We start from the raw sequence: 24,229 nt of genomic DNA, 5'->3' as shown, positions 1-24,229 counted from the left end.
GTTCTCGAATTAGAGCGATGGTTGATCTCAGGGCTCCCCCTGGGGCTCGACCGTGGGCTCGTCCTGGGGCTTCCCACAGGGCTTTCTGGACCACCATAAGCTTTGGCATACCTCACTTCTGGCTTCTTTCCATGTGGAGGTTTGCTCCTTCGGTCAAATGTTCTTGATTTGTACCAGGACGGATGTAAAGGTGTGGTATCAGTATAACCTAGATTTCGCCCTTTAAACATTAATTCCTCTAGGAGTTCTCCCCACGTAGTGTGGTTTAATGTGTTATCTCCTGTTCTTACCTTCTCTTGTATTGCTTTCTCAATATGCTCCCTTCTAGCCTCACACACAGTTCTTAAAATTCCTGGCAAACCTTTTACCAAAGGATGAAGCCTATTTGGTTCAATGGGGAGGCTCATAGGATTTGGGTTAATCCCACGATTATCCATGGCCTGCATACATGCCAACTTTGTGATTGTTTCAACTAACTGATCACAGTTTGAAATACGACATCTGATTACCTCATCTCTCTCTGAAGGATGATAAGCACCAGCCCAATAAAGGATTCTAGAACTTAATGCAAGATCTCCCTCGGGACCATTCCCAAGAAACACTTCAGGTCCCCAACAATGTCCCTTTACCTCTTCAAGAGACAAAATTACAGATTCAGCATCATTCATTATAATCCTATAAACATAATCAGTTATAGTCTCGTTAGGCAATCGGGAATACCTTTCCCTTAACTCATGCTTCTGCAGTGCGGTGTATGGTCGAGTTTTCTGAGTCATGGTGCGCTGTCCTCGTGCTCCTTAACGGTTTCTGTCTTGAAAACGGGATTGACAGATGCGTTCTTCATGCTGTCGGTTATCTCCTCCACTTCCGTGTCGCTGCTCACTGACGCGATTGCGGGTGACGGCTCAGAGTGGGGCTGCACAGGCGCGCTGTCCTTGTCACTCTGTAATGGCACCTTGGAGCGTGGCTGTGGAGAAGATGGCGTCTGCGGTGTGGGCTGTTGAGCCGGGATGGGCGCCGGCATGGCCTGCAGAATCAGAACCTGCAACGGAACCTGCGACGGAACCTGGTGAGGCAAAATCAGTTGAAAAGACATCGCTAATTGCGGCTGAGCCGTTGCCTGAGGCTGAGAAGGCATCGGGACTGGCAAAACCAGTTGCAAAAGCGACGTCGGCACGGGCTGCTGAGCCGTTTGCGGCTGTGGGGGCAGCTGTGGCATGGGCTGAGACGGTATCAGAGCCGCTGGCAGCAGAGCCGGCTGGGCTTGCGGCAGGGGCTGAGAAGGCAGAACAGTTATCTGTGGAGAGAGCGGCGGCGGCACGGGCTGTTGCGTCCGCCGAATTGAGGTCCGCGGCCAAGGGACGGGTGCCGGCCGTGCCGGGGACTGCTGCGGCGACAGCGCCTCTGGGCCCTGCTGCCCTACGCGCGGCTGCGGGGACTGCGATGGCGACATTCGCAGCTGTAATTCCTGAAAGGCTTGGAGAAACTTCCCCTCTAGCCTCTCCTCCAACTCCCGAAGTCGTTCATCGGTTACCGCGGGTACATTCACGCGATTAATTTTGCTGCTCAACCTTGTTCTCTCTCGTCTTTCACCTGCCTTAACTCATATTCAAATTCATCTACTTTATCTTGAGCTCGAATTAAGCCTACTGCCAGCACAAGAAGGTTTTCTTTATCTATTCCTTCCACGCCTTGGAAAGCTTTATATAGCATGATAACCATATCTACTGACTTATCGGTGACCTGTTTCATGGTATCATTAGCAAGTGCGTCCATAGTCTTTCGTATGTGAGCGATCTCAAAAACAGACATCAACTTAACAACTGGATCATCTGCTACTGCCCCCAGTAAATCTTCTGCCTCCACTGTGACAGACTCAGACTCTGCTCCAGCTGCCATAGCCTGCAGCTGCGGCTGTTGCTGCTCCATCATGATATTTTCTGCCATAAATCTGTAGTTATTCTACGGTTACAATCCCACCCTCATCGCCAATTTGTCACGGAAGGTAGTTAGGGAGGTTGTGGGGAAAATACGTGGAGGCTCACTTGTGGATTTTAAGTGGTTTATTGCTCAAACACGGAGATCCCCTCCCGAACTAAATTCCCCACCTGAGTTCTTTTAGGATTGAGGTTGTAGAATAACATTTCAGAAAATAGCAGATAAAGGAGAGCCTGTGATTTTCTTAGAGTTCCTTTGAGTCTTTAAAGTTACTCAGTCTTTAGGTAAAGAGTTCTTTCTCCAATTTACTCACTGTTCGTAGTTCAGTTCAGCAAAGTTCGAAGTTTGGGCGGTGTCCCTTTGTTCGTCAGGATCGGGCCCAAGCGGGTTTCAGGCCTCTGCGGGCCCCTCGTCAGGCAGGGCCAATCAGGAACGAGAGGTCACCGGAGCAGAAGCGAGGCAAGCAGGCAGGCAAGCAAGCTAGCAAAAGCTCAAAAGCTCAAAGCTCTAGTTTTTGATCCAGGCAGGCACACCATTTATAATGTTCAAAAGAGGTAACCCTCCAGTCCAGGCTACTTTACGTTATTCTTACAGACTGGCACAAAGTTATAATCAATCCATACAATTGGAGAACTTTTACCAAAACAGTTTCTAAGACCACCCCAAGCTCGGCCCACACCAGGTGTGGAGCGGGCATGAGAACTGCCGTTCCCCCTAACCAAAACAGTGGCCATTGTTTACCTTTTATCTCGACTAGGGAGAGACTTTCCCATGGGGCTGAAGGATTGTTTTGGTTTTGTGAGGCTCTTGGCATTAATGTGAGACACTGCAACTTTCACAACAGGGAGGCCTGCTAAGGACTTCTGCTACCCTCCATGACAGAGATGCACCCAAGGGTGCTGAGACAACTGCCTGAGGTTGCTGCTCCACCACTCTCCATCATCTTTGCCAACTCGTAGCAGACAGGAGAGGAGCCTGAGGGCTGGAGCAGAGCCAATGGCACTGCAGGCTTCAAAAAGGGCCAGAAAGAGGTTCCAGGGAACTACAGACCAGGCAGCCTCACCTCCAGCCCTGGAGAAACAATGGAGCAGCTCCTGCTGGAGGGCATCTCAAGGCACTTGGGAGAGAAGAAGCTTATCAGGAGCAGCCAGCATGGATTTACCAAGAAGAGGTCAGACTTGGCTAGCCTGATAGGGCACAGACAGACAGAGGCTGCTCAGCAAGTTTGCTGCTGACACCAAGCTGGGAGGCTTGGCTGAGACAGCTGCAGGCTGTGCTGCCATCCAGAGAGACCTGGGCAGACTGAGAGCTGGGCACAGAGGAACCAGGGGAAGTTCAACAAGGACAAGGGCAGAGTCCTGCATCTGGGGAGGGATAATAAACTGCAGCAGTCCAGGCTGGGAGGTGATCTGCTGGAGAGCAGCCCCAAGGAGAGGGACCTGGGGGTGCTGGTAGAGAACATTCATGGCACAGCAATGTGCCCTGGGGGCCAAGAAGGCAAATGGCAGAGTGTGTCCAGCAGCTCAAGGGAGGTTCTCCTCCTCCTCTACTCTGCCCTGGGGAGACATCATCTTGAATACTGTGTTCAGTTTTGCACTCCCCAGTTGCAGAGGGACAGAGATCTGCTGGAGAGGGTCCAGCAGAGGGCTAGGAGGACGATGAGGGGACTGTAGGGCTACTGAAGAGAGGCTGAGGGACCTGGGGCTGAGAGTCTGGAGAGGAGAAGACTGAGATGGCATTGGATAAATGTTTACAAGTATCTGAAGGCTGGGGGAAGACACAGGGTCTGTGGGCCAAGAGGGGTCTGTAAGGGCCTGAAGGGGTCTTGAAATGGTTTTGCAGGAGCCTGTATCGGACTGCAAGGGAAACTTGTGGGCACCAAGCAGCAGGCTTGCAGTGTAAGCAGTGGGCACAGTGGCTGGCAGCAGGGCACTGCTGGGGACAGGAAAGCCTGTGGGAACTCTTCTGGGAGGCAGCAGGGCCAGGGCTGGGCTGGTGGAAAGCCCAAGGGAATCCCCAGCAGGCTCAGCTGGAGGCTGTGCAAAGGCCAATGGATGCCTGCCAGCAGGCCCAGGCACTCCTTAGGCAGTTCCCTTGGCTCACCACTTCCCCTGCTGCATTCCAGTGGCTCCAGGACATCTCTTGGCCTTTCCAGGAGCCCCCAAGTGACACTGCAGGGTTCCAGCCAGCCAGGGGCTGCCAACCTGACTTCCACCTGCCCACCAACTGCCCTGCAGCATCCCAGCTGGACCAGAACTTCTCCAGAGCTTTCCTCTAGCCCAGCACTGCTCCAGATGGAGTCTACCAGACTAGAGCCCTCTGCTGGCAATTCTACAAGCCCAAAACTCTTCCTCATGCACCACAGAGGCCTCTCAGGACCTTTCAGCAACCCAACATTTCCTCACAAGACTTCCACTGTGCCCAGGGCTTCCTTCAGGCTGCCACAAGCTCAGCAGTGGATCTGACTCCTGACAGCGGGCCTGAAGCTCCCCACAGCACTTCCATTAGCTCACCGAGGGCCATGATGGATTCCAACAGGCCCAGACATTCTTCCTTCCTTTCCATTGCACCTGGGCAATTGAGAAAGAAGTGCCCAGGCACCCAAAGAACCACACCCTTCCAAGCCCCTTTCCTCACCCCATGGCCACCCCAGAGGGACCTATCCCCACACAGCTCTGCTGCTAGGCCAGGCATGAGCCAGACTGGACCAGGCTCTGCCAGTGCCCAAACAGAAGCAGCAGTGGCCAAGAGGTCACCACCCATGGCTGACAGCAAAAGCCACCTCCAAGGGACAGGGACATCATCCTGCACAACCTGGCCACCAGCACAAGACACTCCGCAGCCTGCCAGCTGCCTCAGTGCCTGCCAGCAGGGCAGAGCCTTCCAGAAAGCCTTCCAGTAGCCACCACTGGCCCTGCTGCATTCCAGGAGGCTTCAGACTTCCCACAGGACTTCCACTGCACCAGCAGTGGCCCTCTGCAATTTCAGCTCCCCCAGGGCTTCTATCAGGCAGACCCAAACCTCCCTATAGGACTCCCATTGGGTCACCAGTGGCCATGATGCCTTCCAACAGCAATTCTACTGCCCCACCTGTGCCCTGCACTCATTGCTCTCATCCTGCTGCAGCAGGCTCAAAGATTAACTACTCTTTAGCTCAACCTGCTGCCTCAGGAGAGAAGGTTCTTGGCACTCTTGGCACTCCTCAGGCTCCTCAAAGCTCCTGAACACTCCAAGAAACCTCTGCACACCTCTGGCTGCTGGAAAGCCTCAGAGCAGCCACAGATCAGTGGGCATCCAGCAGGAACACTGCTGAGCTAGGGAGAAGGCCTTGGGAAGCCCCAGGCCTGCTGGAAAGCACCAGAGCCACTTACCACAAATCTGAGAGAAGCTTTCCAGGGGGTTCCAAAGACATCCCTGAGATGTGCCCTACACTCTACAAAGATCCCCAAAGTCAAGCCTAGAATCCTCCAGACACCCCCCCCAACCCCCAACACCTAACATCCCCTGGCACCCCTAAAAAAAACCCTCTGAGATGTCCCTGAGACTACTCTCAGCAAGAGACTCTTAAGACTCCTCCAAGAACCTCTCTTTGACCTCCCCAATCTGGGAACAGGCCTCCAGACCCTAGGGAACAAATGCCCCCAACATTTGGGCACTGTGGGCAGCAAGGGCTAAAATAAAAGCCAAAAGACAGGATTTGGGTCACTGTGGGCTTTTATTGACACACCTGGGCACGGGGCAGGAGGGGCTTTACCCCAGGGACACACAAAGCATAGGGGGAAAGAACCAGACAAATCCCTGCACAGCTCAGCCCAGCTCCAACAGCAGCTCTGGCTGTGCTGACTCAGCACTGCCATGATTCTCAGCAGCACTGATTGGTGCTCAACAGGGCAGGAGGTGTTGGTTCCTGCTGGAGCCCCCAGCCTCTGAGAAATGCATCTGGAAAAGAGGAGATTTTGGTTCAATCTGCTGGAAAGGCCTTCTCAGGGTGAGGGTGCAATAACCCCCACAGACCCGGGCTGGGACTATTTGTGCTTGCCCTGCAGCATGGCTTGGTCGCCAGTGTGGGTACAGTGGTGGGAAGTGAGAGTGTGTCTGCGGGTGAAGCTCTTGCCACAGTCAGAGCAGGTGAAGGCTTCTCACCACTGTGGACACGACGGTGCTGGGTCAGGGCAGAGCTACAGGTGAAGCTCTTGCCGCAGTGTGCTAGTTTGAAGCAAGCTGGAATGTTTTGGTAAAAGAACTAGATAATGGGCTGTGAAAAATGAAAACAATGGTGATGTCAACTTCTCTCACAGTCACGCTGAGAGTTCTGGGAAGAAGAAGAAAACATTTGATAGCATTCTCCATTTTGTCTCTCACTTTGCTTCTGGGCTTTGACGAAGCTGCATCTCATTAACCTTGCTGCCACTTACCTTGCTCCCTAACCTCTTGGCTGCACCTCTCTTCTTTCTGAGAACTGGGGTAAGGTTGAGAGGGCAAGGGGAGGTGTTGGGGTGGTTTGAGACCCCTCCTGGGGACTCAGGTTTCTGGGAGGGGAGTTGTGCTTCTGTATTGTTTATCCTTTGTATATTTCTGTATATAACTGTATATATTGTGAATAGCTGCCTGTATATTTGCTGCTGTAAAACAAATAGCTTCATTTATATTCCTGGAGTCCCTTCTGAGTTAGCTGGGGAAAATAGAAAGTGTGTGTGGGGGGGGGCAGGTAAGAGCCTAAACCATCACACGCAGTCAGAGCAGCTGAAGGGCTTCTCACTGCTGTGGACACGACGGTGCTTGGTGAGGGCAGAGCTGTGGGTGAAGGTCTTGCCACAGTCCCTGCAGCTGTAGGGTTTCTCACCGCTGTGGATGAGTCTGTGCTGGATCAACTGTGAGCTCGTGGTGAAGCTCTTGCAGCACTCTGCACAGGGGTACAGGTGCTCTCTGGTGTGGGTGCGGCGGTGGATGGTGAGAGTGGAGCTGCGTTTGAAGGTCTTTCCACAGTCTCCACAGCTGAAGGACTTCTCAGTGGTGTGCACACTGCCGTGCTGGGTGAGGGCAGACTTGTGAGTGAAACTCTTGCTGCAGTCAGCACAGCTGAAGGGCTTCTCGCCCGTGTGGGTTCGGCGGTGGTCAATGAGGTTTGAGAGCTGTGTGAATCTCATGTCACAGTCAGCACAGATGAAGGGCTTCTCGCCCGTGTGGGTTCGGCGGTGGGCAATGAGGGTTGAGCGCCCTGTGAATCTCTTGTCACAGTCAGCACAGCTGAAGGGCTTCTCACCCGTGTGGGTTCGGCGGTGGGCAATGAGGTTTGAGCACCTTATGAATCTCTTCTCACAGTCAGCACAGCTGAAGGGCTTCTCGCCCGTGTGGGTTCGGCGGTGGGCAATGAGGTTTGAGCGCCTCATGAATCTCTTCTCACAGTCAGCACAGCTGAAGGGCTTCTCGCCCGTGTGGATTCGGCGGTGGGCAATGAGGTGTGAGAGCTGTGTGAATCTCTTGTCACAGTCAGCACAGCTGAAGGGCTTCTCGCCCGTGTGGATGCGGCGGTGGACAATGAGGTTTGAGCGCCTCATGAATCTCTTGTCACAGTCAGCACAGCTGAAGGGCTTCTCGCCCGTGTGGATTCGGCGGTGTTCAATCAACCTGTAGTGCCTTTTGAAGCTCTGCCCACACTCAGGACACTGAGGAAGCTGCTTGACTGGCATAGAGGGGGCTGAGAGCAACTCAATCTCTTCTTCATATTCCTCCTCCTCATCATGGTCATCTTCACCCTGAACATCATCCTCATACTCAACATCACCACAGTCATCATTCCCCTCATTGTCATTCTCTGCCTTGAGATCTTTCTCCTCATTCTTCAGGCTGCACTTGGTCTGCTCCATCTTACTCTCTGGGCACTGCTTCTCCTCCCAGCTCTTGTCTAGGTCCTTCTCTGAGGCCATGTTAGTGGAGCACGAGGTCACTCCTCTTACCTAGGGAAAATGGAAGCACCTGACCTCAGCACCTCAAACCTTGACATCCTGCCTGGGACAATACAGCTTCTGACACCTCCCAACAACCAACATTCAGCTGAGGCAAAGAATGCAGAATGGCCCTCAAACCCTCACTTCTTTCCACACAGAGGGGGCAGATCTCCAATGCCTGTGCTGAGATCCTAGGTGCTGGTGCTGGGGGAGCGGAGACGCTCTGGTCCTTACAAAGTGATCCCAGCCCCTTGTTTGCCAGCCCTGGGCTGTCGGCAGGCAGGTTTCTGCTCCAGGCCCTGCTCTTTGATCCCTCCTGCTGCAGACAAGAGGCAGCAATGCTCACCCAGGAAGACCAAACAACCTCCAACCCTCTCCCACCCACACTGCACATCCCAGACCCAAACACAACCTCCTCCCAAACAACTGACTCCAACCTGCCTGGGGGGCCCTCAGACTCCTACAGCAGAGGATGTCCCTCACAGCCCCAGTGGCAGTGAAATGTGGGGGGTAGGAGGCTCTGCAGGGGGTTGGGATGTACCACATGGATCAACAACAGCCTGGAGTCCTGCTGTTGGCCCCCACTCTGGGTTCTTTACCTGATGGGCCCTTCCCAGGGGCAGCTCTGCAAACTCTGCTCTTTCTCAGCACAGAGGGACAGGGCTGCTGCAGAGAGGACACAGTCCCTGCCAGACACAACCAAAGGCCCCAGAAGAGAGGATTGACCTGCAAGGCATGGCTCAGCACTGCCCAGGACCATGCAGCAGAGATGGGGCTTGGAGCAACCAGCTCCCAAGCCCAGCACCATGGGCACAGCAGCCAGGTAGGGCTGCTGAACAAGTGCAGACTCAGCTCCTGGCCCAGCACACAAACACCAGCAGACAGTGTTGTGGAGGGCCTGTAGGCCCGAAAGCAGGCTTATTTATGCCTGCTCTGCCTGGACATGTGTCTCTGCCCATGTCAGGGGTAATCGAGCAAATAGGATCACAACAGACTCGGGCCATAAAGTCAGTTGCCCAGGACACCTGATTGTGTAAGTCCCCACACACTCAGCTCATGAGTGCCTAGTGCTGGACCCACGTGATTCCCATAGTTGGACTCCAGGCCTGTGGGGTTTGCCTAATATGGTAAGGTTTGGCTGGCAGCCAATCGGATTGGTCATTCAAGTGGCCAATGAGACCATTAACTCTTGGCCCACATTTAATAATAGGGGTGCACAGGCTCACGTGCAGTCTGCCCCACATTACTTGTGGCTCTGCCACATTGCTTGCTTGCCTCCTGCCTGCATACTTCCTTGCACCTTTATGCCTGCCTTTCTAGGACTGCCTGGTGTGCACCACTGCCACAAGCTGCCAGGAGCAGACCCACTTGTCTGCCTTCGATCAGTCTCAATAGCCAGCATTAGACCTGTGCTCAGACTGCATGGAATCCTGCCTCTGCACATGGAGGTCCTGCCTATGAATTCCCTGGACAGAGCATCCAGAAGGAGCCAGCAGCATAAGGGCAGAGACTGTAATTTCCCCTGAAGTCAGAGGATTCCAGCCTCAAAGTCCACAGGCAGAGACCCTGATGAATTGGACACTAGGCACGGGCTGTGATGTAGCCCCGGAGGGGGATTATTGATTAATCAGAATTGTGAGAAAACACTTGAATGCCTCTGCAATTTCTTTAATTTCTATTGCCTCTGCCATAGAGCAGAAAAACAGCTTTTAGCCCACCCTTGCTGGGCAAGTAGTATATGACCCCAAGGGGCATTAAGCCGTGGGGAAAACTCTCTGTTAATAGTTTGAATGTATGCTAGTTGTTACAATAGTTAAACTTTGATATATATATTCCCATAATGTCTTCACAACAGTGTAGAACAAATATTAATATTACAGTTCAGTGGTTGAGGGTGGTGAGAGTGGAAATATTGGAATAAATATATGGTCTTTTATAAATATGCTCTCGCATTAATTAATTTCTCCCCTTTGCCACAACTGGTGTAAGTGGCAGAATCCCCCTCCATGACACTTAATTAAATTAGAGTCAGTAATTAAAAGAGAGTATGCTAAGCACCTGAGAGCTGAACATGTTCAATAGTTAATATAACGGAATAATACAACAAGAGTTGTTTTGTCAGTGCATGAGCTGTGATTTAAGGTTCTTTTCTTGGTTTGGGTATCAGAGTATTTTCCAGCAGCTCCAGGGATCTGAGATTTTCTTGGTTTTCTTTGCTTTTCCTCAGTAATAATTTAAAGGTTTCGTTTCCTTTAGTTGATATATTTTTTAAGTTGATAAACAATATAGTTAAGGCCAAGAGTTTATGACAGGGATAGTATAGGATATAGGGGTAGCAGAGGATATTTTTTCTTTGTGTTTTTTTCTTCTATCAAGGTAGCATTACAGGATAAGGTTCATGTAAAAAAATTAGAGAAAGAGGGAGAGGGAAAATTCAACAATTCGTTGATTACATCACAGAGAAATTCACCCTAGAGGAGGCCAATGGATTTGTTGGCCTAGAGAATGAATGGGCTTGGGATTGTTTGATGGATATCAGCTTCTGATGTTCAGAATGTGCTAGTTTGAAGCTAGAGTGTTTTGGTGAGAAGAATTAGATTACAGGCTGTGAAAAGAGAACAATGGTGATGCCTACTTCCCTCATAGGCTTGCTGAGATGGATAAGAACAGGAATCAAAACATAGATAAGACACTACTCCTGCTGAGGAGCTCTGAGCTGCATCTCTCTAACCTCACCCTCCCTTTCTCTGACTAATCCACATTGCTTCCTAACCCCCTGGCTGAACCTCTCTTCTTCCTTGGGACTGAAGCAAGGTTTAGAGGGGTAGGGGGAAGGTGAAGGGGTGGTTGGGAGCCCCTCCTGGGGACTCAGGTTTCTGGGAGGGCTGTTGTGTTTCTGTATTACCTTTTACCTTGTCTATTTCTGTATATACCTGTACAGACTGCAAATATCTGCTTGCACATTCTGCTAAGCTGTCAATAATAAGCTTCATTCAATTTCCAGAGCCAGCTGACTCCAGTCTGGGTGGTTTCCAAAGTGTGGAGGGGCAGTGAGCCCAAATCATCACACACAAGTTTTTTGGCAGTGAGCAGCAGCCTTGCTCAGATGGCTGTGCACAGAAATGTACATAAGATATGGTTGGTGTACAGGTTTTGGTCACGCTTTGAGTTGGGTATTTCGTTCGACCTCTGTTATTAGGGCCAAACACACTCACTGGCAAAGATGGGGAACAACTGTTTTGCTAGCAGTGTTTAAAGCACTGTGGGTGTTACCTGTTTGCAAAGGGCCCTGCAAAAGATGAGAAATGCTGCCTTCAGCTTAAAACAAAAACAGCAATTGTGGGAACGAGGTCTGTATGGATGGAGTCTGAACAAGCAGTGCTGCAACACCCACAGCTCCACTTGTCAGCCGTGGATATTGTTGCACTGTAGGCACTGCAGTTACAAAGGGTGGGGAAGTGTGAATAGATTTGATCAGGATTTGCACTGGCAGTGTTCAATTTGTCAATATGGCATAGAAAGTGGCACTGTGGAACTGCATCTTGAGGCATTCCTGGGAAGACCTTTATCAGAACTGCCAGGAGCAGTAAACAGTCCTCATGGTTCATGGGCATTTGCAGCCCCACAGCAGTTCACAAACGCGCTGAGCTTAACAGAAAGTCCAGAAGTAAGGTACAGGGCATAGCTTTTGTTTCGTATTCTAAAGGCAGTAGCTCTTAAAACTGGCCTTGGCAGGCTGGCAGAGAAGAAGCTAACAAGGGTCACATTGCTCCTTCCATGAGCCCGTGAAATTCCCCTCTCTTTGTTATTAAAAAACAATCAGGCAAGTGGCACTTGCTCCATGAGCTCAGGAAAAGTAATGATGTGATGGAACCTATGGGGGCTTCACAACCTGCCCTCCCCTCCCCACCTATGATCCTGAGACATTGGCATTTGACTATTATTGATCTTAAGGATAGTTTTCTCAACATTCCACTGCATCCAGATGCTGCTCCTAAATTTGCTTTCTCGGTTCCAAGTATGAACATGCAAGCCCCGTGGCAAAGACAGCAGTGGGTTGTACTGCCTCAAGGGATGAAAAACAGCCCTAGGATTTGTCAGTGCTATGTGGCTAGGGCTCTCAGCAAGGTACCAATGGAAATACCTGAAGAGTTGCTATATCATTACATGGATGATCTCCTTGTGGCAGCACAGTACCCAGAGATCATGGAGAAAGCTGTGGCCCTTGTCATGTGCACTGTTGTTAAAGCTGCTTTGTGTATTGCACCTGAAAAGGCTCAAACATTTTTATCCACTTGGGGGACTACTCAGGTTACAGGCATCCCTCATTCCCCCACAGGGCAATCGATGATTGAACGTGCCCATCCAACACTTAAACATCTCTTGTGACAGCAGAAAGGGACAATGGGGGCAGCCACCCCAGAAGAAAGACTACAAAAGGCCTTGCACACTTTTACTTCTTTAAACTGTTCCCTCATGGACAATACTCCCCTGATCATCAGGCACTGCAATGCCAACGACTCCTCTGAGAAAAAGGAGAAGCCTCCTGTTATGGTTCCTGACTTAGAAGCTGGGAGAACTGTAGGCCTGCACCCATCAATAACGTGGGGCAGAGGGGATGCTTGTGTCTCCACAGGAAAAGGAGCCGGTGGCTTGCGGCGAAGAGCGCACGGCCACATCGAGAGAGCCTGTCGAACACTGAGGACTGAGCCTTCACACTGCAAGTGGAGTCCCTGGCAAAATGTCACTCCCAGAAGGGAATTTTGTATTATGCATCCTCTGTACTTGTAAAAAAAATAAACCTTTCTTCTGCCCTTCCCCTTTTCTTTGCACAAAACTCATGTTTGGATCACCCTTGCTAATGGAACAGGACAGAGCTCTCTGCTGAGCGACTGCATCCCCGGAGAACCCCTCCCTTTTCAACATGCTTGTTGCAGTGTATGCAGAAGGTGACAGAAGGCTCTGCAAGGATACTTTTTGTACAACACAAAGGGGGAAACGTTGGGAATGGTAGGACTTTTAGTGCTGACATACTAGAACATAAGCCACAGGTGCAGAAGGTATGAAGGGGAAAAGTCCTGAGTTAACAGAGGGTCGAGATGACCTTAAGGACTGTTGCAGCAGACAGAGCTATGCGGAACATGAGCCTGAGGTTTTGTTAACCTTGGCTTATCCAGCTGCTAACGTACGAGGTCTGTCTCCATGAGGTATGTACTGAGGTCTGTCTTAACGACCAATTAGGATGTGGCACAATCTTTCAGCTTGTATGTTAAGGTATATAACCAAGTGCAGAAAGTACAATACACAGAACTTAGCTTGCATCAAGCTTCTCTCCACATCTCTCAATCAGGGCAGGGGATGGAGCTGGAGGTGAGGAGGAAATTCTGCACCATGAGAGTGGTGGGGGCCTGGAATGGGTTGCTCAGGGAGGGGATTGAGACCCCATCTCTGGAGGGCTTTCAGGCCAGGATGTATGAGGCTGTGGATAGCCAGAGCTATGGTGGGGTTTCCCGGACCCTGATAGGGGGGTTAGCACTGGATGGTCCTTGTGGCCCCTTCCAACCCTGGCTGATTCTATGATTTCCTGCACATACATTTCTCAGCTGGGTCCTGATCCTGTGCCCTTTTGGGGGGGACAAGGCCTAATTACATTGGTGTAAGACTGGTGTCGCTCCCTCTCCCGCACGGCCAAATCAACACTCTAGTGTCCAATTTTCTATTCTGCCTTGACAAATTGGGCAGATTCTGTTCAAATCTATTTAGACTCCTCTGCCCCTTGTAACTGCAGTGCCTACAGAGTAACAATATCCACAGCTGACACATGGACCCGTGAGCATCACAGCACTGCTTGTTCAGACTCCATCCATGTAGACCTCATTCCCACAATTCCTCTATTCCTTTTAAAATGAAGGCAGTGCTTCTCCTCTTGTGCAGGGCCCTGCACAGAAAGGTAACAAACACAGCACCTTAAACATTGCTAACAGAAACAGCTGCTCCCCATCTCTGACAATGAGTGGCTCTGGCCCTTATAACAGAGGGCCAACAAAATACCTAACTCAAAGCATGACCAAAGCCTGAGCACACAACCACATCTCAGTACACCTTTCAATTTCCTGCCACAGCCATCTGAGCAAGACTTCTGCTCACTGCCAAAGCAGGCTGCACATAACGAGCTGGTAGCCAATCAAAAGACCTGTGAGCACACACAAACAAATGCATGAACAGATATAAGGATGCAAACACATTCATGCCCTAGGCTAACAAATCTCTTTGGCCTTCTCTAGGGTGAATTTCTCTGTGGGATGCAACCAGAGAATTTTCAAGTTTTCCTCTGTCTCTCTTTCTCTCTCCTCTCTCCCACTTTTTGTTTTGTTTTTACATTATCCTTATCCTACAGTGTTATCTTGATATGCAGAAAAAAAAAGGAAAAAATATCCTATAATACCCCTACCACAAACTCTTAGTCTTAACCACATCAATGCTAGAAATTGATAAACTAAAAATTAAAAACACTGAATCAGTACTGAGAAAAAAACAACAAACCAAAGAAATCCAAGAGGCTGTTACATTCCACAGAGCTCTCTGAAAACACCCTGGTGCCCAGGAAAAAAACAAAAAAACTTAAATCAACCATCACAAAGAGAGAATCATTAACTTACACACTTACCAAAACAACTCTTACCATAATACTCCAGTACAGCAACTACCAATTACTTAACATGCCATATTTTAAATACCTAAGCCTTATCACCATCACCCTGCTAAAATGACTCCAAAACTTACTGATATTCTATTACAGTGAACAGCCACTTAATATCTTAACCAGTAAGCTCTTTAGCTCTAAATCTATTACAATCAGAAGCTAAAAACATCATCAGGATTTTAGTCTGCAAAAGGCTCTCACAAATGCACTCTGTCCCTTTAAGAACGAAGCGCTGCTTCTCCACAGAAGATACACTGCCAGAAAGAAGAAAAAGAAGAAAGTGTGGGGGGGAGTGGGCCCTGCTGCTCCAGCAGGCAGGGAGGTGTGCAGGTGAATCCTGTGGAGGATACACCTCCCACAGCTTCCATGGATTCCACTGACAAACTGGCCCCTCCCTCGGCCTGCGACCTCACCCCTCTGTGCTCCAAACCCTCCATCTCTGCAGCCGAAAAGTGAGCTCTGCGCAGGTGGAATTGAGCCGCAGGCACCTCAGGAGATGGTAGTGAAGCACTCAGCACTCCTATGGCATTCGGCTTAGCAGCAGCTACCAACACAAGCCTCTGATTAGGGTGAAATTCCAGCTGTTAGCTGCTGCCTTTGCAGTTCTTTCCCCTGTCTGCTCCTTAAGGGCACATTTACAGCCCCCTCTGGAGCCCTGGCTTCTCAGGTGCTGAATGATCGTTGGTTTGGCACAGCAAAAATAGCTTTGTAAAGTCTGACTGCCCCAAAGGACATCTCTCACAGAGAGAAAGAGCTTCAGAGAAGCTTTGCACCACTGTTTCTTCCTCACCGATCCTCCTCCAGCATCAGATTTACAGCCTGCTCCCGATGCTTACCACCCCCATAAAGCTTCTCCTGCTTTTGCCAGACCTCCACTGTTGAACAGCTGCCTTAAGTCTCTTAGATATCTCCTCCTTTGGCTCCACAGCAGGAACTGCACTAAATCCCCCTCCTTCAGGGGTATCTCCCTTCTTCACACAGGCTGCATTAACGTTTTCACAGCAGCTCTTTCCCATTTCTCACCCCTAATGATTTCTGGATCCACTACCCTACCTCTAATGTAGGCCTGGCTCCCTTCACCAGCAGGCCAGAGCCCTGTTTCCTCCTGCCATCCGCTGCCAGACTCTTCCTCGTCCCGAGAAATCACGTCGGGGGTCACCAGGTGCCAGGTGTGCTCCTCTCTCAGAGTCCCTGCAGGGAAACCACTCTGACATCACCTCCCACCAATGTGGTGGAGAGGTCGATGCCCCTTATGGAAGCTAAGAGTGATGCTTATACAGTGGCTAATACAAGGTGTACAATTCTGACAGGTCACACAGCACAACATGGGCTGCCCACAGGCCTAGAGGCACAGCTCACCCATCGGCCCCCCTCAATCCCCCTCACGCAGCTCAGCTACAGACAACTCAAGGTTCTTTTCTCCTGCAGCTGTGCTCCCTTGCCAGAACAACCTAACCTTACCCTTCCTGCTCTCCTTGTTTCACACTGCTCAAATCTGCCTGAACCCTGACATGCAGAGGTGCAGGACAATTCACTGCTTTCATCTCCTCAAATGCTGACAGATTCTCTTCAACATCTCTCTGGGTGCCACGGGCAGAGGCACTGAGTGCAGCCTCAGCAAGTGGGCTGACCACACCAAGCTGTGGTGTGGGACATGGACAGGCTGCAGAGCTGGGCTCAAGCCAACCTCAGGAGGTTCAACAAGACCAAGTGCAGGATCCTGCAGCTCGGACCAGGCAATGCCAAGCACCAATCCGGGCTGGGCAGTGCCAGGCTGGGGAGCAGCCCTGACAAGAAGGACTTGGGGGTGCTGCTGGAGGAGAAGCTCAACAGGAGCCAGCAGTGTGCACTTGCAGCCCAGAAAGACAAACAGAGCCACAGCTGCAGCAGAAGTGCAGCCAGCAGGGCCACAGAGGTGATTCTCCCCCTCTGCTGAGACCCCACCTGGAGTACTGCATCCAGTTCTGGAGCCCCTGGGACAAGAGGGATGCGGAGATGCTGGAGTGTGTCCAGAGCAGGGCCACGAGGATGCTCAGAGGGCTGCAGCAGCTCTGCTGTGAGCACAGACTGAAAGAGTTGGGGCTGTGCACACTGGAGAAGAGAAGCGTCCCAGGGGACCTTCTTGTGGCCTGCCAGGAGCTGAGATGGGCTACAAAAGAGCTGGGGAGTGACTTTTTAGGCTGCCAGGGAGTAACAGGACTGGGGAGGATGGAGCAGAGCTGGAGAGTCAGAGTGGAGATAAGGAAGAAGTTCTGCAGCATGAGAGTGGTGAGAGCCTGGAATGGGTTGCTCAGGGAGGGGGTTGAGGCCCCATCTTTGGAGGCGTTTAAGGCCAGGATGGATGAGGCTATGGGCAGCTTGATCTAGGGTAGGGTGTCCCTGCCCATGGCAGGGGGTTGGCACTGGATGGTCCTTGTGGTCCCTTCCAACCCTGACTGACTCTATCATTTCCTGCACATACATTTTTCAGCTGGGCCTTGATCCTGTGCCCTTTCTGGGGGAACAAGGCCTAATTCCTGCCTGACCATACCAGACCCTTCCCTCATTCACAGCACATCCATGGCCCTGCTGTCTTTGCTGCCCCATGGCCCTGGGTCCCCCACCTCTGCTGGGGTTGGAAGGGTGGAGTGGGAAATGTTGTGGCTGTGGAAGCATTCAAAGAACAGGGATGAAAGCAGGAGCTCAAGAATGGAAGGTCCTGAGACTGAAGGCCAGGAGGAGCTGGAGGCCTGAAGGAAACAGCAACAGGCCAAGGGGGAAGGGTCACATATGAGGGGTGAGGAAGGACCCTGTCTCCTCCTAGCACAGGAACTGATGAAAGGGGACAGAGGGAGTGAGAGCGCAGGTGACTCCTGACATGCAGAATGGGGTGGGGTGTGTGGGCAGGAACCCCAAGGGCCAGCTTTGGCAGTGGTGGATGTCAGAAGGTGTCAGGGGACTGTCCTGAGCCAGGAAGGCTTTGCCTCTTTGTGCTTCCAGCCTCAGTTGCTGCCTCCACCCTTGCAGGTAGGAACCAGACAGAGCCACACAGCTCCTTAACTAAGACCTCCCACCCCCTGCAGCCTTCACCCTCCATCTCTCCATCCATCTCTCCATCTGCACTCACTTTCTGCCCTCTCAGACTCCCCAGGGCCCCAACAAGGTCCCAGGCTCAGCCACACAACCAGCATGGCACAGCAGAGGGACCTAGAATAGAGCACCCTGCAGAAGAAGAAGGGGGAGCTCAAGTGGGCAAGCTGCAGGGGTGGCCCAGGGGAACCTCCTGAGCTTCAACAACAGCAAGTACAGGCTCCTGCACCTGGGCTGCAACAAGCCTCACAATCAGCACAGCCTCGAGGAGGAGCCCACAAAAAGCAGGCCTGAGGAAAAGGACTTGGGGTGCTGGGGAACAAGGAGCTGGACAGGAGCAGGCAGTGTGAGCCTGCAGCACACAAGGCCAATGGCAGCCTGGGCTGCAACAACAGCAGAGGCAGAGAGCAGACTCTGACACTGTGCTCTGCTGACAGCTCACCTGCACTGCTGCATCCAGCCCTGGAGCCCTCAACACAGCAACCACATGGACCTGATGGACAGGGTCCAGAGGAAGCCATGAGAATGATCAGGGGCTTGGAAGAGCTCAGCACTGAGGACAGGCTGAGGGAGATGAGGGTGTTCAGAAAAGAAGGCTCCAGGCAGACCTAAGAGTGACCTTCCAGGGCCTAATGGGGCTACAAGAAGGCTGCAAAGAGACTGCTCCCAAAGGCCTGCAGGGACAGCAGGAGGGCAGTAGCTGCAGAGCAGAGCAGATGGAGATTGGATGGCAGGAACAAATTCTGCACCAGGAGGCTGCTGCAACACTGCAGGGTGCCCAGGGAGGGAAGTTGAGGCCCCATCCGTGGAGGTATTCAAGGTGAGGCTCAACAGGGCTTTGGGCAGACTGATCTAGTGCAGGATGTCCCTGCTGACTGCAGGGGCTTGGACTCAATGACCTCTGCAGGTCCCTTCCAGCTCAAACCATTCTACGGTTCCATGCTTCTAAAGGCAGCCTCCAGGGAGAGGCAGAGGAGGAAACAGAGCAGCTGCAGGAGGACTGCTTTCCTACAGGCCTGCCTTGGGCTGTGTAGCAAAGCAGCAAGGAAGGCCAAAGCCCTCTTGCAAATGAAGCTGGCAAAGGAAGGAAAACAGAACAAGAAAGGCTTCTTCAAATCCATCAGCAGGAAAAGGAAGAACAGGGAAGGTGTGGGGGCAGTGCTGGACCAGGAGGCAGTCTGAGAACTGAGGGTGCAGAGAGGACAGAGCTGCTGAATGCCTTCTGTGCTTCACTCTTTACACCTCAGGCTGAACTCTCCTATGGACTCCAGAGTCTGGATGAAGGAGAGCAAGCCTGCAGGAAGGACTGCCCCTCACTGGTCAGTGCACACTGGCATAGGGATCAGTTATACAAAATATACATTCACAAGTCCAAGGGCCCTGATGAGATGCACCCAAGGGTGCTGAGACAACTGCCTGATGCTATTGCTCTGCCACTCTCCATCGTCATTGCCAAATCAGGGCAGACAGGAGAGGTGCCTGAGGGCTGCAGCAGAGCCAATGGCACTGCAGGCCTCAAAAAGGGCAAGAAAGAGGTTCCAGGGAACTACAGACCAGGCAGCCTCACCTCCAGCCCTGCAAAAATGATGGAGCAGCTCCTGCTGGAGGTCATCTCAAGGCACTCGGGAGAGAAGAAGCTTATCAGGAGTAGTCAGCATGGATTTACCAAGGGGCAGTCATGCTTCACTAACCTCAGAGCATTCTATGATGCCATCACTGAATGGGTAGATTCAGGGAGAGCAGTGGATGGAGTCTGCCTTGGCCTTAGCAAGGCCTTTGACACCATCTCCCATGACATTTTAGTGAGCAAGCTGAGGCAGTGTGGGATGGAAGAGCAGGCAGTGAGGTGGATTAGGAACTGGTTGCAACAGAGAGTTCAGAGGGTGCTGAGCAATGGTGCCAGGATCAGCTGGAGAGCTGTGACCAGTGGTGTCCCACAGGGATCAGTGCTGGGGACAGTCCTGAGTGTTCAGCATCTTCATCAATGACACTGATGAGGGCACAGACAGACAGAGGCTGCTCAGCAAGTATGCTGCTGACACCAAGCTGGGAGGCTTGGCTGAGACAGCTGCAGGCTGTGCTGCCATCCAGAGAGACCTGGGCAGACTGAGAGCTGGGCACAGAGGAACCAGGTGAAGTTCAACAAGGACAAGGGCAGAGTCCTGCATCTGGGGAGGAATAACAAACTGCACCAGTACAGGCTGGGAGGTGATCTGCTGGAGAGCAGCCCCAAGGAGAGGGACCTGGGGGTCCTGGTGGCTAACAAGTTACCCATGGCACAGCAATGTGCCCTTGTGGCCAAGAAGGACAATGGCATCCTGGGGTGTATTAGGCAGAGTGTGTCCAGCAGATCAAGGGAGGTTCACCTCCACCTGTACTCTGTCCTGCTGAGACCTCATCTTGAATATTGTGTTCAGTTTTGGGCTCCCCAGTTGAAGAGGGACAGGGATCTGCTGGTTAGAGCCCAAGGGAGAGCTATGAGGATGAGGGGACTGGAGGGCATGGCTGATGAGGAGAGGCTGAGGGATCTGGGGCTGCTTAGTCTGGAGAAAAGAAGACTCAGAGGGCACTGGATAAATGTTTATAAGTAAGTATCTGAAGGCTGCCAGGAGTGGGGGACAGGCTCTGCTCACTGCTCCCTGGGACAGCACAAGGAGCAATGGGTGTAAGCTGCAGCACAGGAGGTTCTGCCTCAACACAAGGAGGAACTTCTACACTCTTAGGGTCACAGAGCACAGGAACAGCCTCCCCACAGAGGTCCTGGGCTCTCCTTCTCTGGAGACTTTCAAGGCCTCTCTGGATGTGTTCCTCTGTGATCTGTGTCAGACAGGATTGTCCTGCTCTGCCAGGGGGATTGGACTCCATCATCTCTTTGGGTCCCTTCCAACACCTAACATCCTCTGAGCCTGTGACAATGAAGAGGACAGGGCCAAGGAGGAGCAGAACAAGAAGAATGCTTAAAAAGCTTTCCAACTGCCTGGAAAAACAACCCAAATCCCTTCCCAGCTCAGCAGAAACTCACACAAATGCTTGGGCAGCTCGGAAAAGCTCTCAGCAGGGAACTCTGCAGTCACTTTCCAGGCTCACTCATGTCTTTGGCACTCTGCACAAAGGCTTCAAGAGCTTTGCAGCTGCCCTCAACATGCCCAGCACAGCTCTGTGACCACAGAAGGCCAGCCTGGAAGGGACCCCAAGGACCTTCTGCTCCAACCTTGCCAGCTGACATCACACTTGCCATCAGCTGGACCAGCCCCTCACAAGATCACTCTTAAAGCTGCCCAGGCCAGGGGAATCCAACACTGCCCTTGGGAGATGATTCCAGGGCCTGACTGTGAGGCAGAAATTTTTCCTTCTGGACTGCAGCCTTCCAGTTCAGCGCAGTTCCTGCAGCAGCTACTGCACAGCTGCCTCTTGAGCATCACAAACTCTGAGGCACAGCTGCAGGCCAAAGCAACTCTCCTGCAACTTCCAATGTGATAAAAGCTCCAATTTTACTTCCAGGGCAGGGGCCAAGCTCCAGCCCAGCCCCTCCAAGCTCCCACCCAGCTTCACAACATTGCTTATTTACAGTTTCACTCCACTGAAGCTCTGCTCAGTGTCCAGATCCAAGCATTCACAGAATGCTTTGGGCTGGAAGGGAACCCAAAGACATCTCCAAACCCCTGCCATAGCCAGGGACACCTGCTACCGGACCAGGCTGCTCAAGGCCTCATCCAACCTGGCCCTCAACACCTCCAGGGTTGGGGAATCCACCACCTCCCTGGGCAGCCTGTTCCACTCCCTCAACACTCTTGCTGCAAACAAATTCTTCCTCATCTCCAACCTAAGCCTCCCCTGCTACACTCCCAGGACATTTCCTCTCCCTTCCATCACCTGACACAGGCAAGAAGAGACCAACCTCACCTCACTGCAACCTCCTCTCAGGGACAGGGCAATCAGCTCTCCACTCAGCCTCCTCTTCTCCACACTCAACACCCTCATCTCCCACAGCTGCTCCTCACCAGCCCTCTTCTCTACACCCTTCCACAGCTTTCTTGCCCTTCTCTGCACCTGCTCCAGGCCCTCAACGACCTTCTTCCACTCACTGCCTCAACACTGACCCCAGCATTCACCCTGTGGCCTCACCAGGGCCCAGGACAGGGGCACAATCCTGCCCTGGCCTGGATGCCCACACCACTGCTCAGCCTTGCACACCACTGCAATTGCTGCACTCACTGTCACCAATCATTTCCTCCCTTTGACAGCTCAGCAGGCAGCAAAGAGCACAACTGCAATTTCTTGCTCTGCTTCTCAAGGTCCCCAAAGGAAACTTCAGGACTTCTTCCCAACAAAACCACTCAGGACAGGCTGCCCCCATTCAAATCAAACACTGCACTCAAATCAAAAGCAAGGCCTCAGCCACAAGCACACTCTGGACATCTCATCCTGCTCTCAATGCTCCCTGCTCTTCTTCCACAAAGCATTTCTCCATCTCCACACCAACAGCAGCAGGGCACAGTGCTCCTGACAGCACAGGGGACAAAAGCTCTGCGCAGCTGTCAGCCTGCAGGCAAACAGCAAAGGCTCCACCTGACCTCACTCTGTCAGCAGGACACCTTGAGGGGAACTGAAAAGCAGCCTGAAAGCTGTCAGCAAATCTTTCTGCCTAAGGAGATGGAGCCTAACAACTCCCAGGCAGACACTCTGCACATGGCTGCCTCCTGCCTGCTGCAGCAGGGAAATGCACTCAGGCTCAGCTTTAACAGCCTGTTGGAGCAATCTTCCTCCTGCCCACAGCTGCCAGCTCAACTCACACCTTCCTGACACAAATCACTCCACATGTGCCTGACACACTCCCTCCAGGGCTCCAAGGCCAGGCCACATGAGGCCTCAAGCAGACTGCTCCAGTGCAAGGTTGCCCTGCCCACAACTGGAGGATCCTTCAGGTCCCCTCCAAGCCGAACATTCCATGACTCCAGCATCAAACACAGGACACACAACACCCACAACAACAGGCCTCACATGGACAAGCATTTGGCAGCTCCCTTTGCACAGACCCAGACCAGCACTCATGCACACCACCAGAGCACACTCCAAGCACAAAGCTCTCTCCAACACCACTGGCTACCATAACAAAAGAAGGGAGCAGCTCACAGCCCTCACCAGCTTGCAGCAGCTCCCTCTTGTCCCAGTGCTCAGCAGCATCCCTCCTGCCTCCATTCAACTGCCCTCAGCTCCCAGCTGCACACAGCAAGGCTCAGAAGAGAGATGCTCAGCACTGGAAAGCTCAGCACAAAGCCACTGCAGCAGAGACAGCACAGGCACTGCACACAGCATTTGACTTCTCAGCTGGGGACAAGATCTCAGCCTGCTCAGAAAGCACTCCACGACCTCTGCCTGCACACCTCAGCCACTCTGGAGCACAGCAACTACTTCCTCAGCCTGGCACACACAGGGGAAACAAAGCCCAGCACAGGGTCGGGGGGACTGCCTCTGACTCACCACCAGCACCTTTCCTACAAACACAGGCTGAGAGAGCTGCAGCTGCTCAGCCTGAACAAAAGCAGCTCTGGGCTCTCCTTGCAGCCTGCATCTCAACTTCTCAAGGGCACTTACAGGCAGGCTGGGCAGGGACTGTGCACAAGGGCCTGTGGGGATAGGACATCAGGCAGTGCATTCCAACTGGAGCAGGGCAGAGTTAGGCTGCACAGCAGGAGCAAGTTCTGCACAAGGAGCCTGCTGACGCTCTGCAACAGCCTGCCCAGGCAGGTGCTGAAGGCTCCAGCCCTGCACACATCCCACATCACAGCTCATGTGCTCCCAAGGAGCCTGCTTTGGCAGCACCAGGCCCTGCTCACTGCCACGAGGTGCACAAGATCACCTCTGAGGGGCCCTTCCAACACGATGCCATCTGGCCAAGTCCTGCACCCGACACAAACTGCACCATCAAGCACTGCAACAGCCTGCCCAGGCCACTTCTGCACTCCCTCACCCTGCAGCTTCTCAACAGCTCTGCAGCTCTCATGCTCAGGGACAGGTCTCAGTGCTCACCTGCCACTGCTCAACCCACCAGCTCCACTCTGCCAGCTTCAAGCCTTTGGCCACACCAAACTATGCTCTCATTCTACCAACTCCAACAGCAGCAGCAAGCTCCACAACCCTCATGCTTCACACCAAAAACACCAACTCCAGAGATGCAGCCCAAGGCAGAGGACAGCTTTTATTGCTAGGGATTCCTGTGCCACCAGCTTGGCAAAAGCTAAACCCTTTCAGCTCTCCACTTCTGCCTGCAAGAGCACACACAGGCTCCTCAGCCCCTCTCAAAGCAGCTAAACACAAACTCTCCACGCCACATTGGTAACCATTGGCAGTGCAAAGGCAACTTACAGCAGGAACTGCACAGAGCACTACAACAGCAGCTGAGATACACAAGGCCAGAGTCTGCCTTGGACACCACTCTCCAACAGACCTCCTCAGCCCAAAGCTTCCCAGACATAGTCCACCTCACACACAGGTCGCCAAACACCTCCTCAGGACAAAGCTCTCCAAAACCTCCCTCCAAACCAGGACAAATCCCAGGCCTCCATGACCC

General features: G+C 52.4%; 2 protein-coding genes across 2 annotated transcripts in view; both read right to left on the bottom strand.

Annotated features, from left to right (window-relative positions):
• Window positions 1-772: 772 nt before the first annotated feature.
• LOC135174391 (uncharacterized) lies at window positions 773-1,453 on the bottom strand. The gene has a single exon (XM_064141670.1). The coding sequence runs from the start codon at window positions 1,451-1,453 to the stop codon at window positions 773-775; it is 681 nt and encodes a 226-aa protein (XP_063997740.1).
• A 4,181-nt stretch (window positions 1,454-5,634) lies between these two features.
• Window positions 5,635-24,229, bottom strand: part of LOC135174396 (zinc finger protein 850-like) — a 393,382-nt gene continuing 374,787 nt past the window's right edge. The window contains 3 exon segments of the mRNA XM_064141675.1: window positions 5,635-6,816; window positions 6,985-7,555; window positions 19,161-19,172. Of these exon segments, the coding sequence (XP_063997745.1) occupies window positions 6,663-6,816; window positions 6,985-7,555; window positions 19,161-19,172 (737 nt within the window). The 3' untranslated portion in view covers window positions 5,635-6,662.

Source organism: Pogoniulus pusillus, unplaced genomic scaffold, assembly GCF_015220805.1.
Source record: "Pogoniulus pusillus isolate bPogPus1 unplaced genomic scaffold, bPogPus1.pri scaffold_63_arrow_ctg1, whole genome shotgun sequence".
NCBI lineage: Eukaryota > Metazoa > Chordata > Aves > Piciformes > Lybiidae > Pogoniulus > Pogoniulus pusillus.
The sequence above is the reverse complement of the archived record's forward strand: the minus strand, read 5'-3'. Positions and strand labels throughout refer to the sequence as shown.

What these genes read in the sequence shown, in the direction of transcription:
- LOC135174391 (XM_064141670.1), bottom strand. Translation starts at nt 1,453, where the DNA reads ATGTCGCCATCGCAGTCCCCGCAGCCGCGCGTAGGGCAGCAGGGCCCA.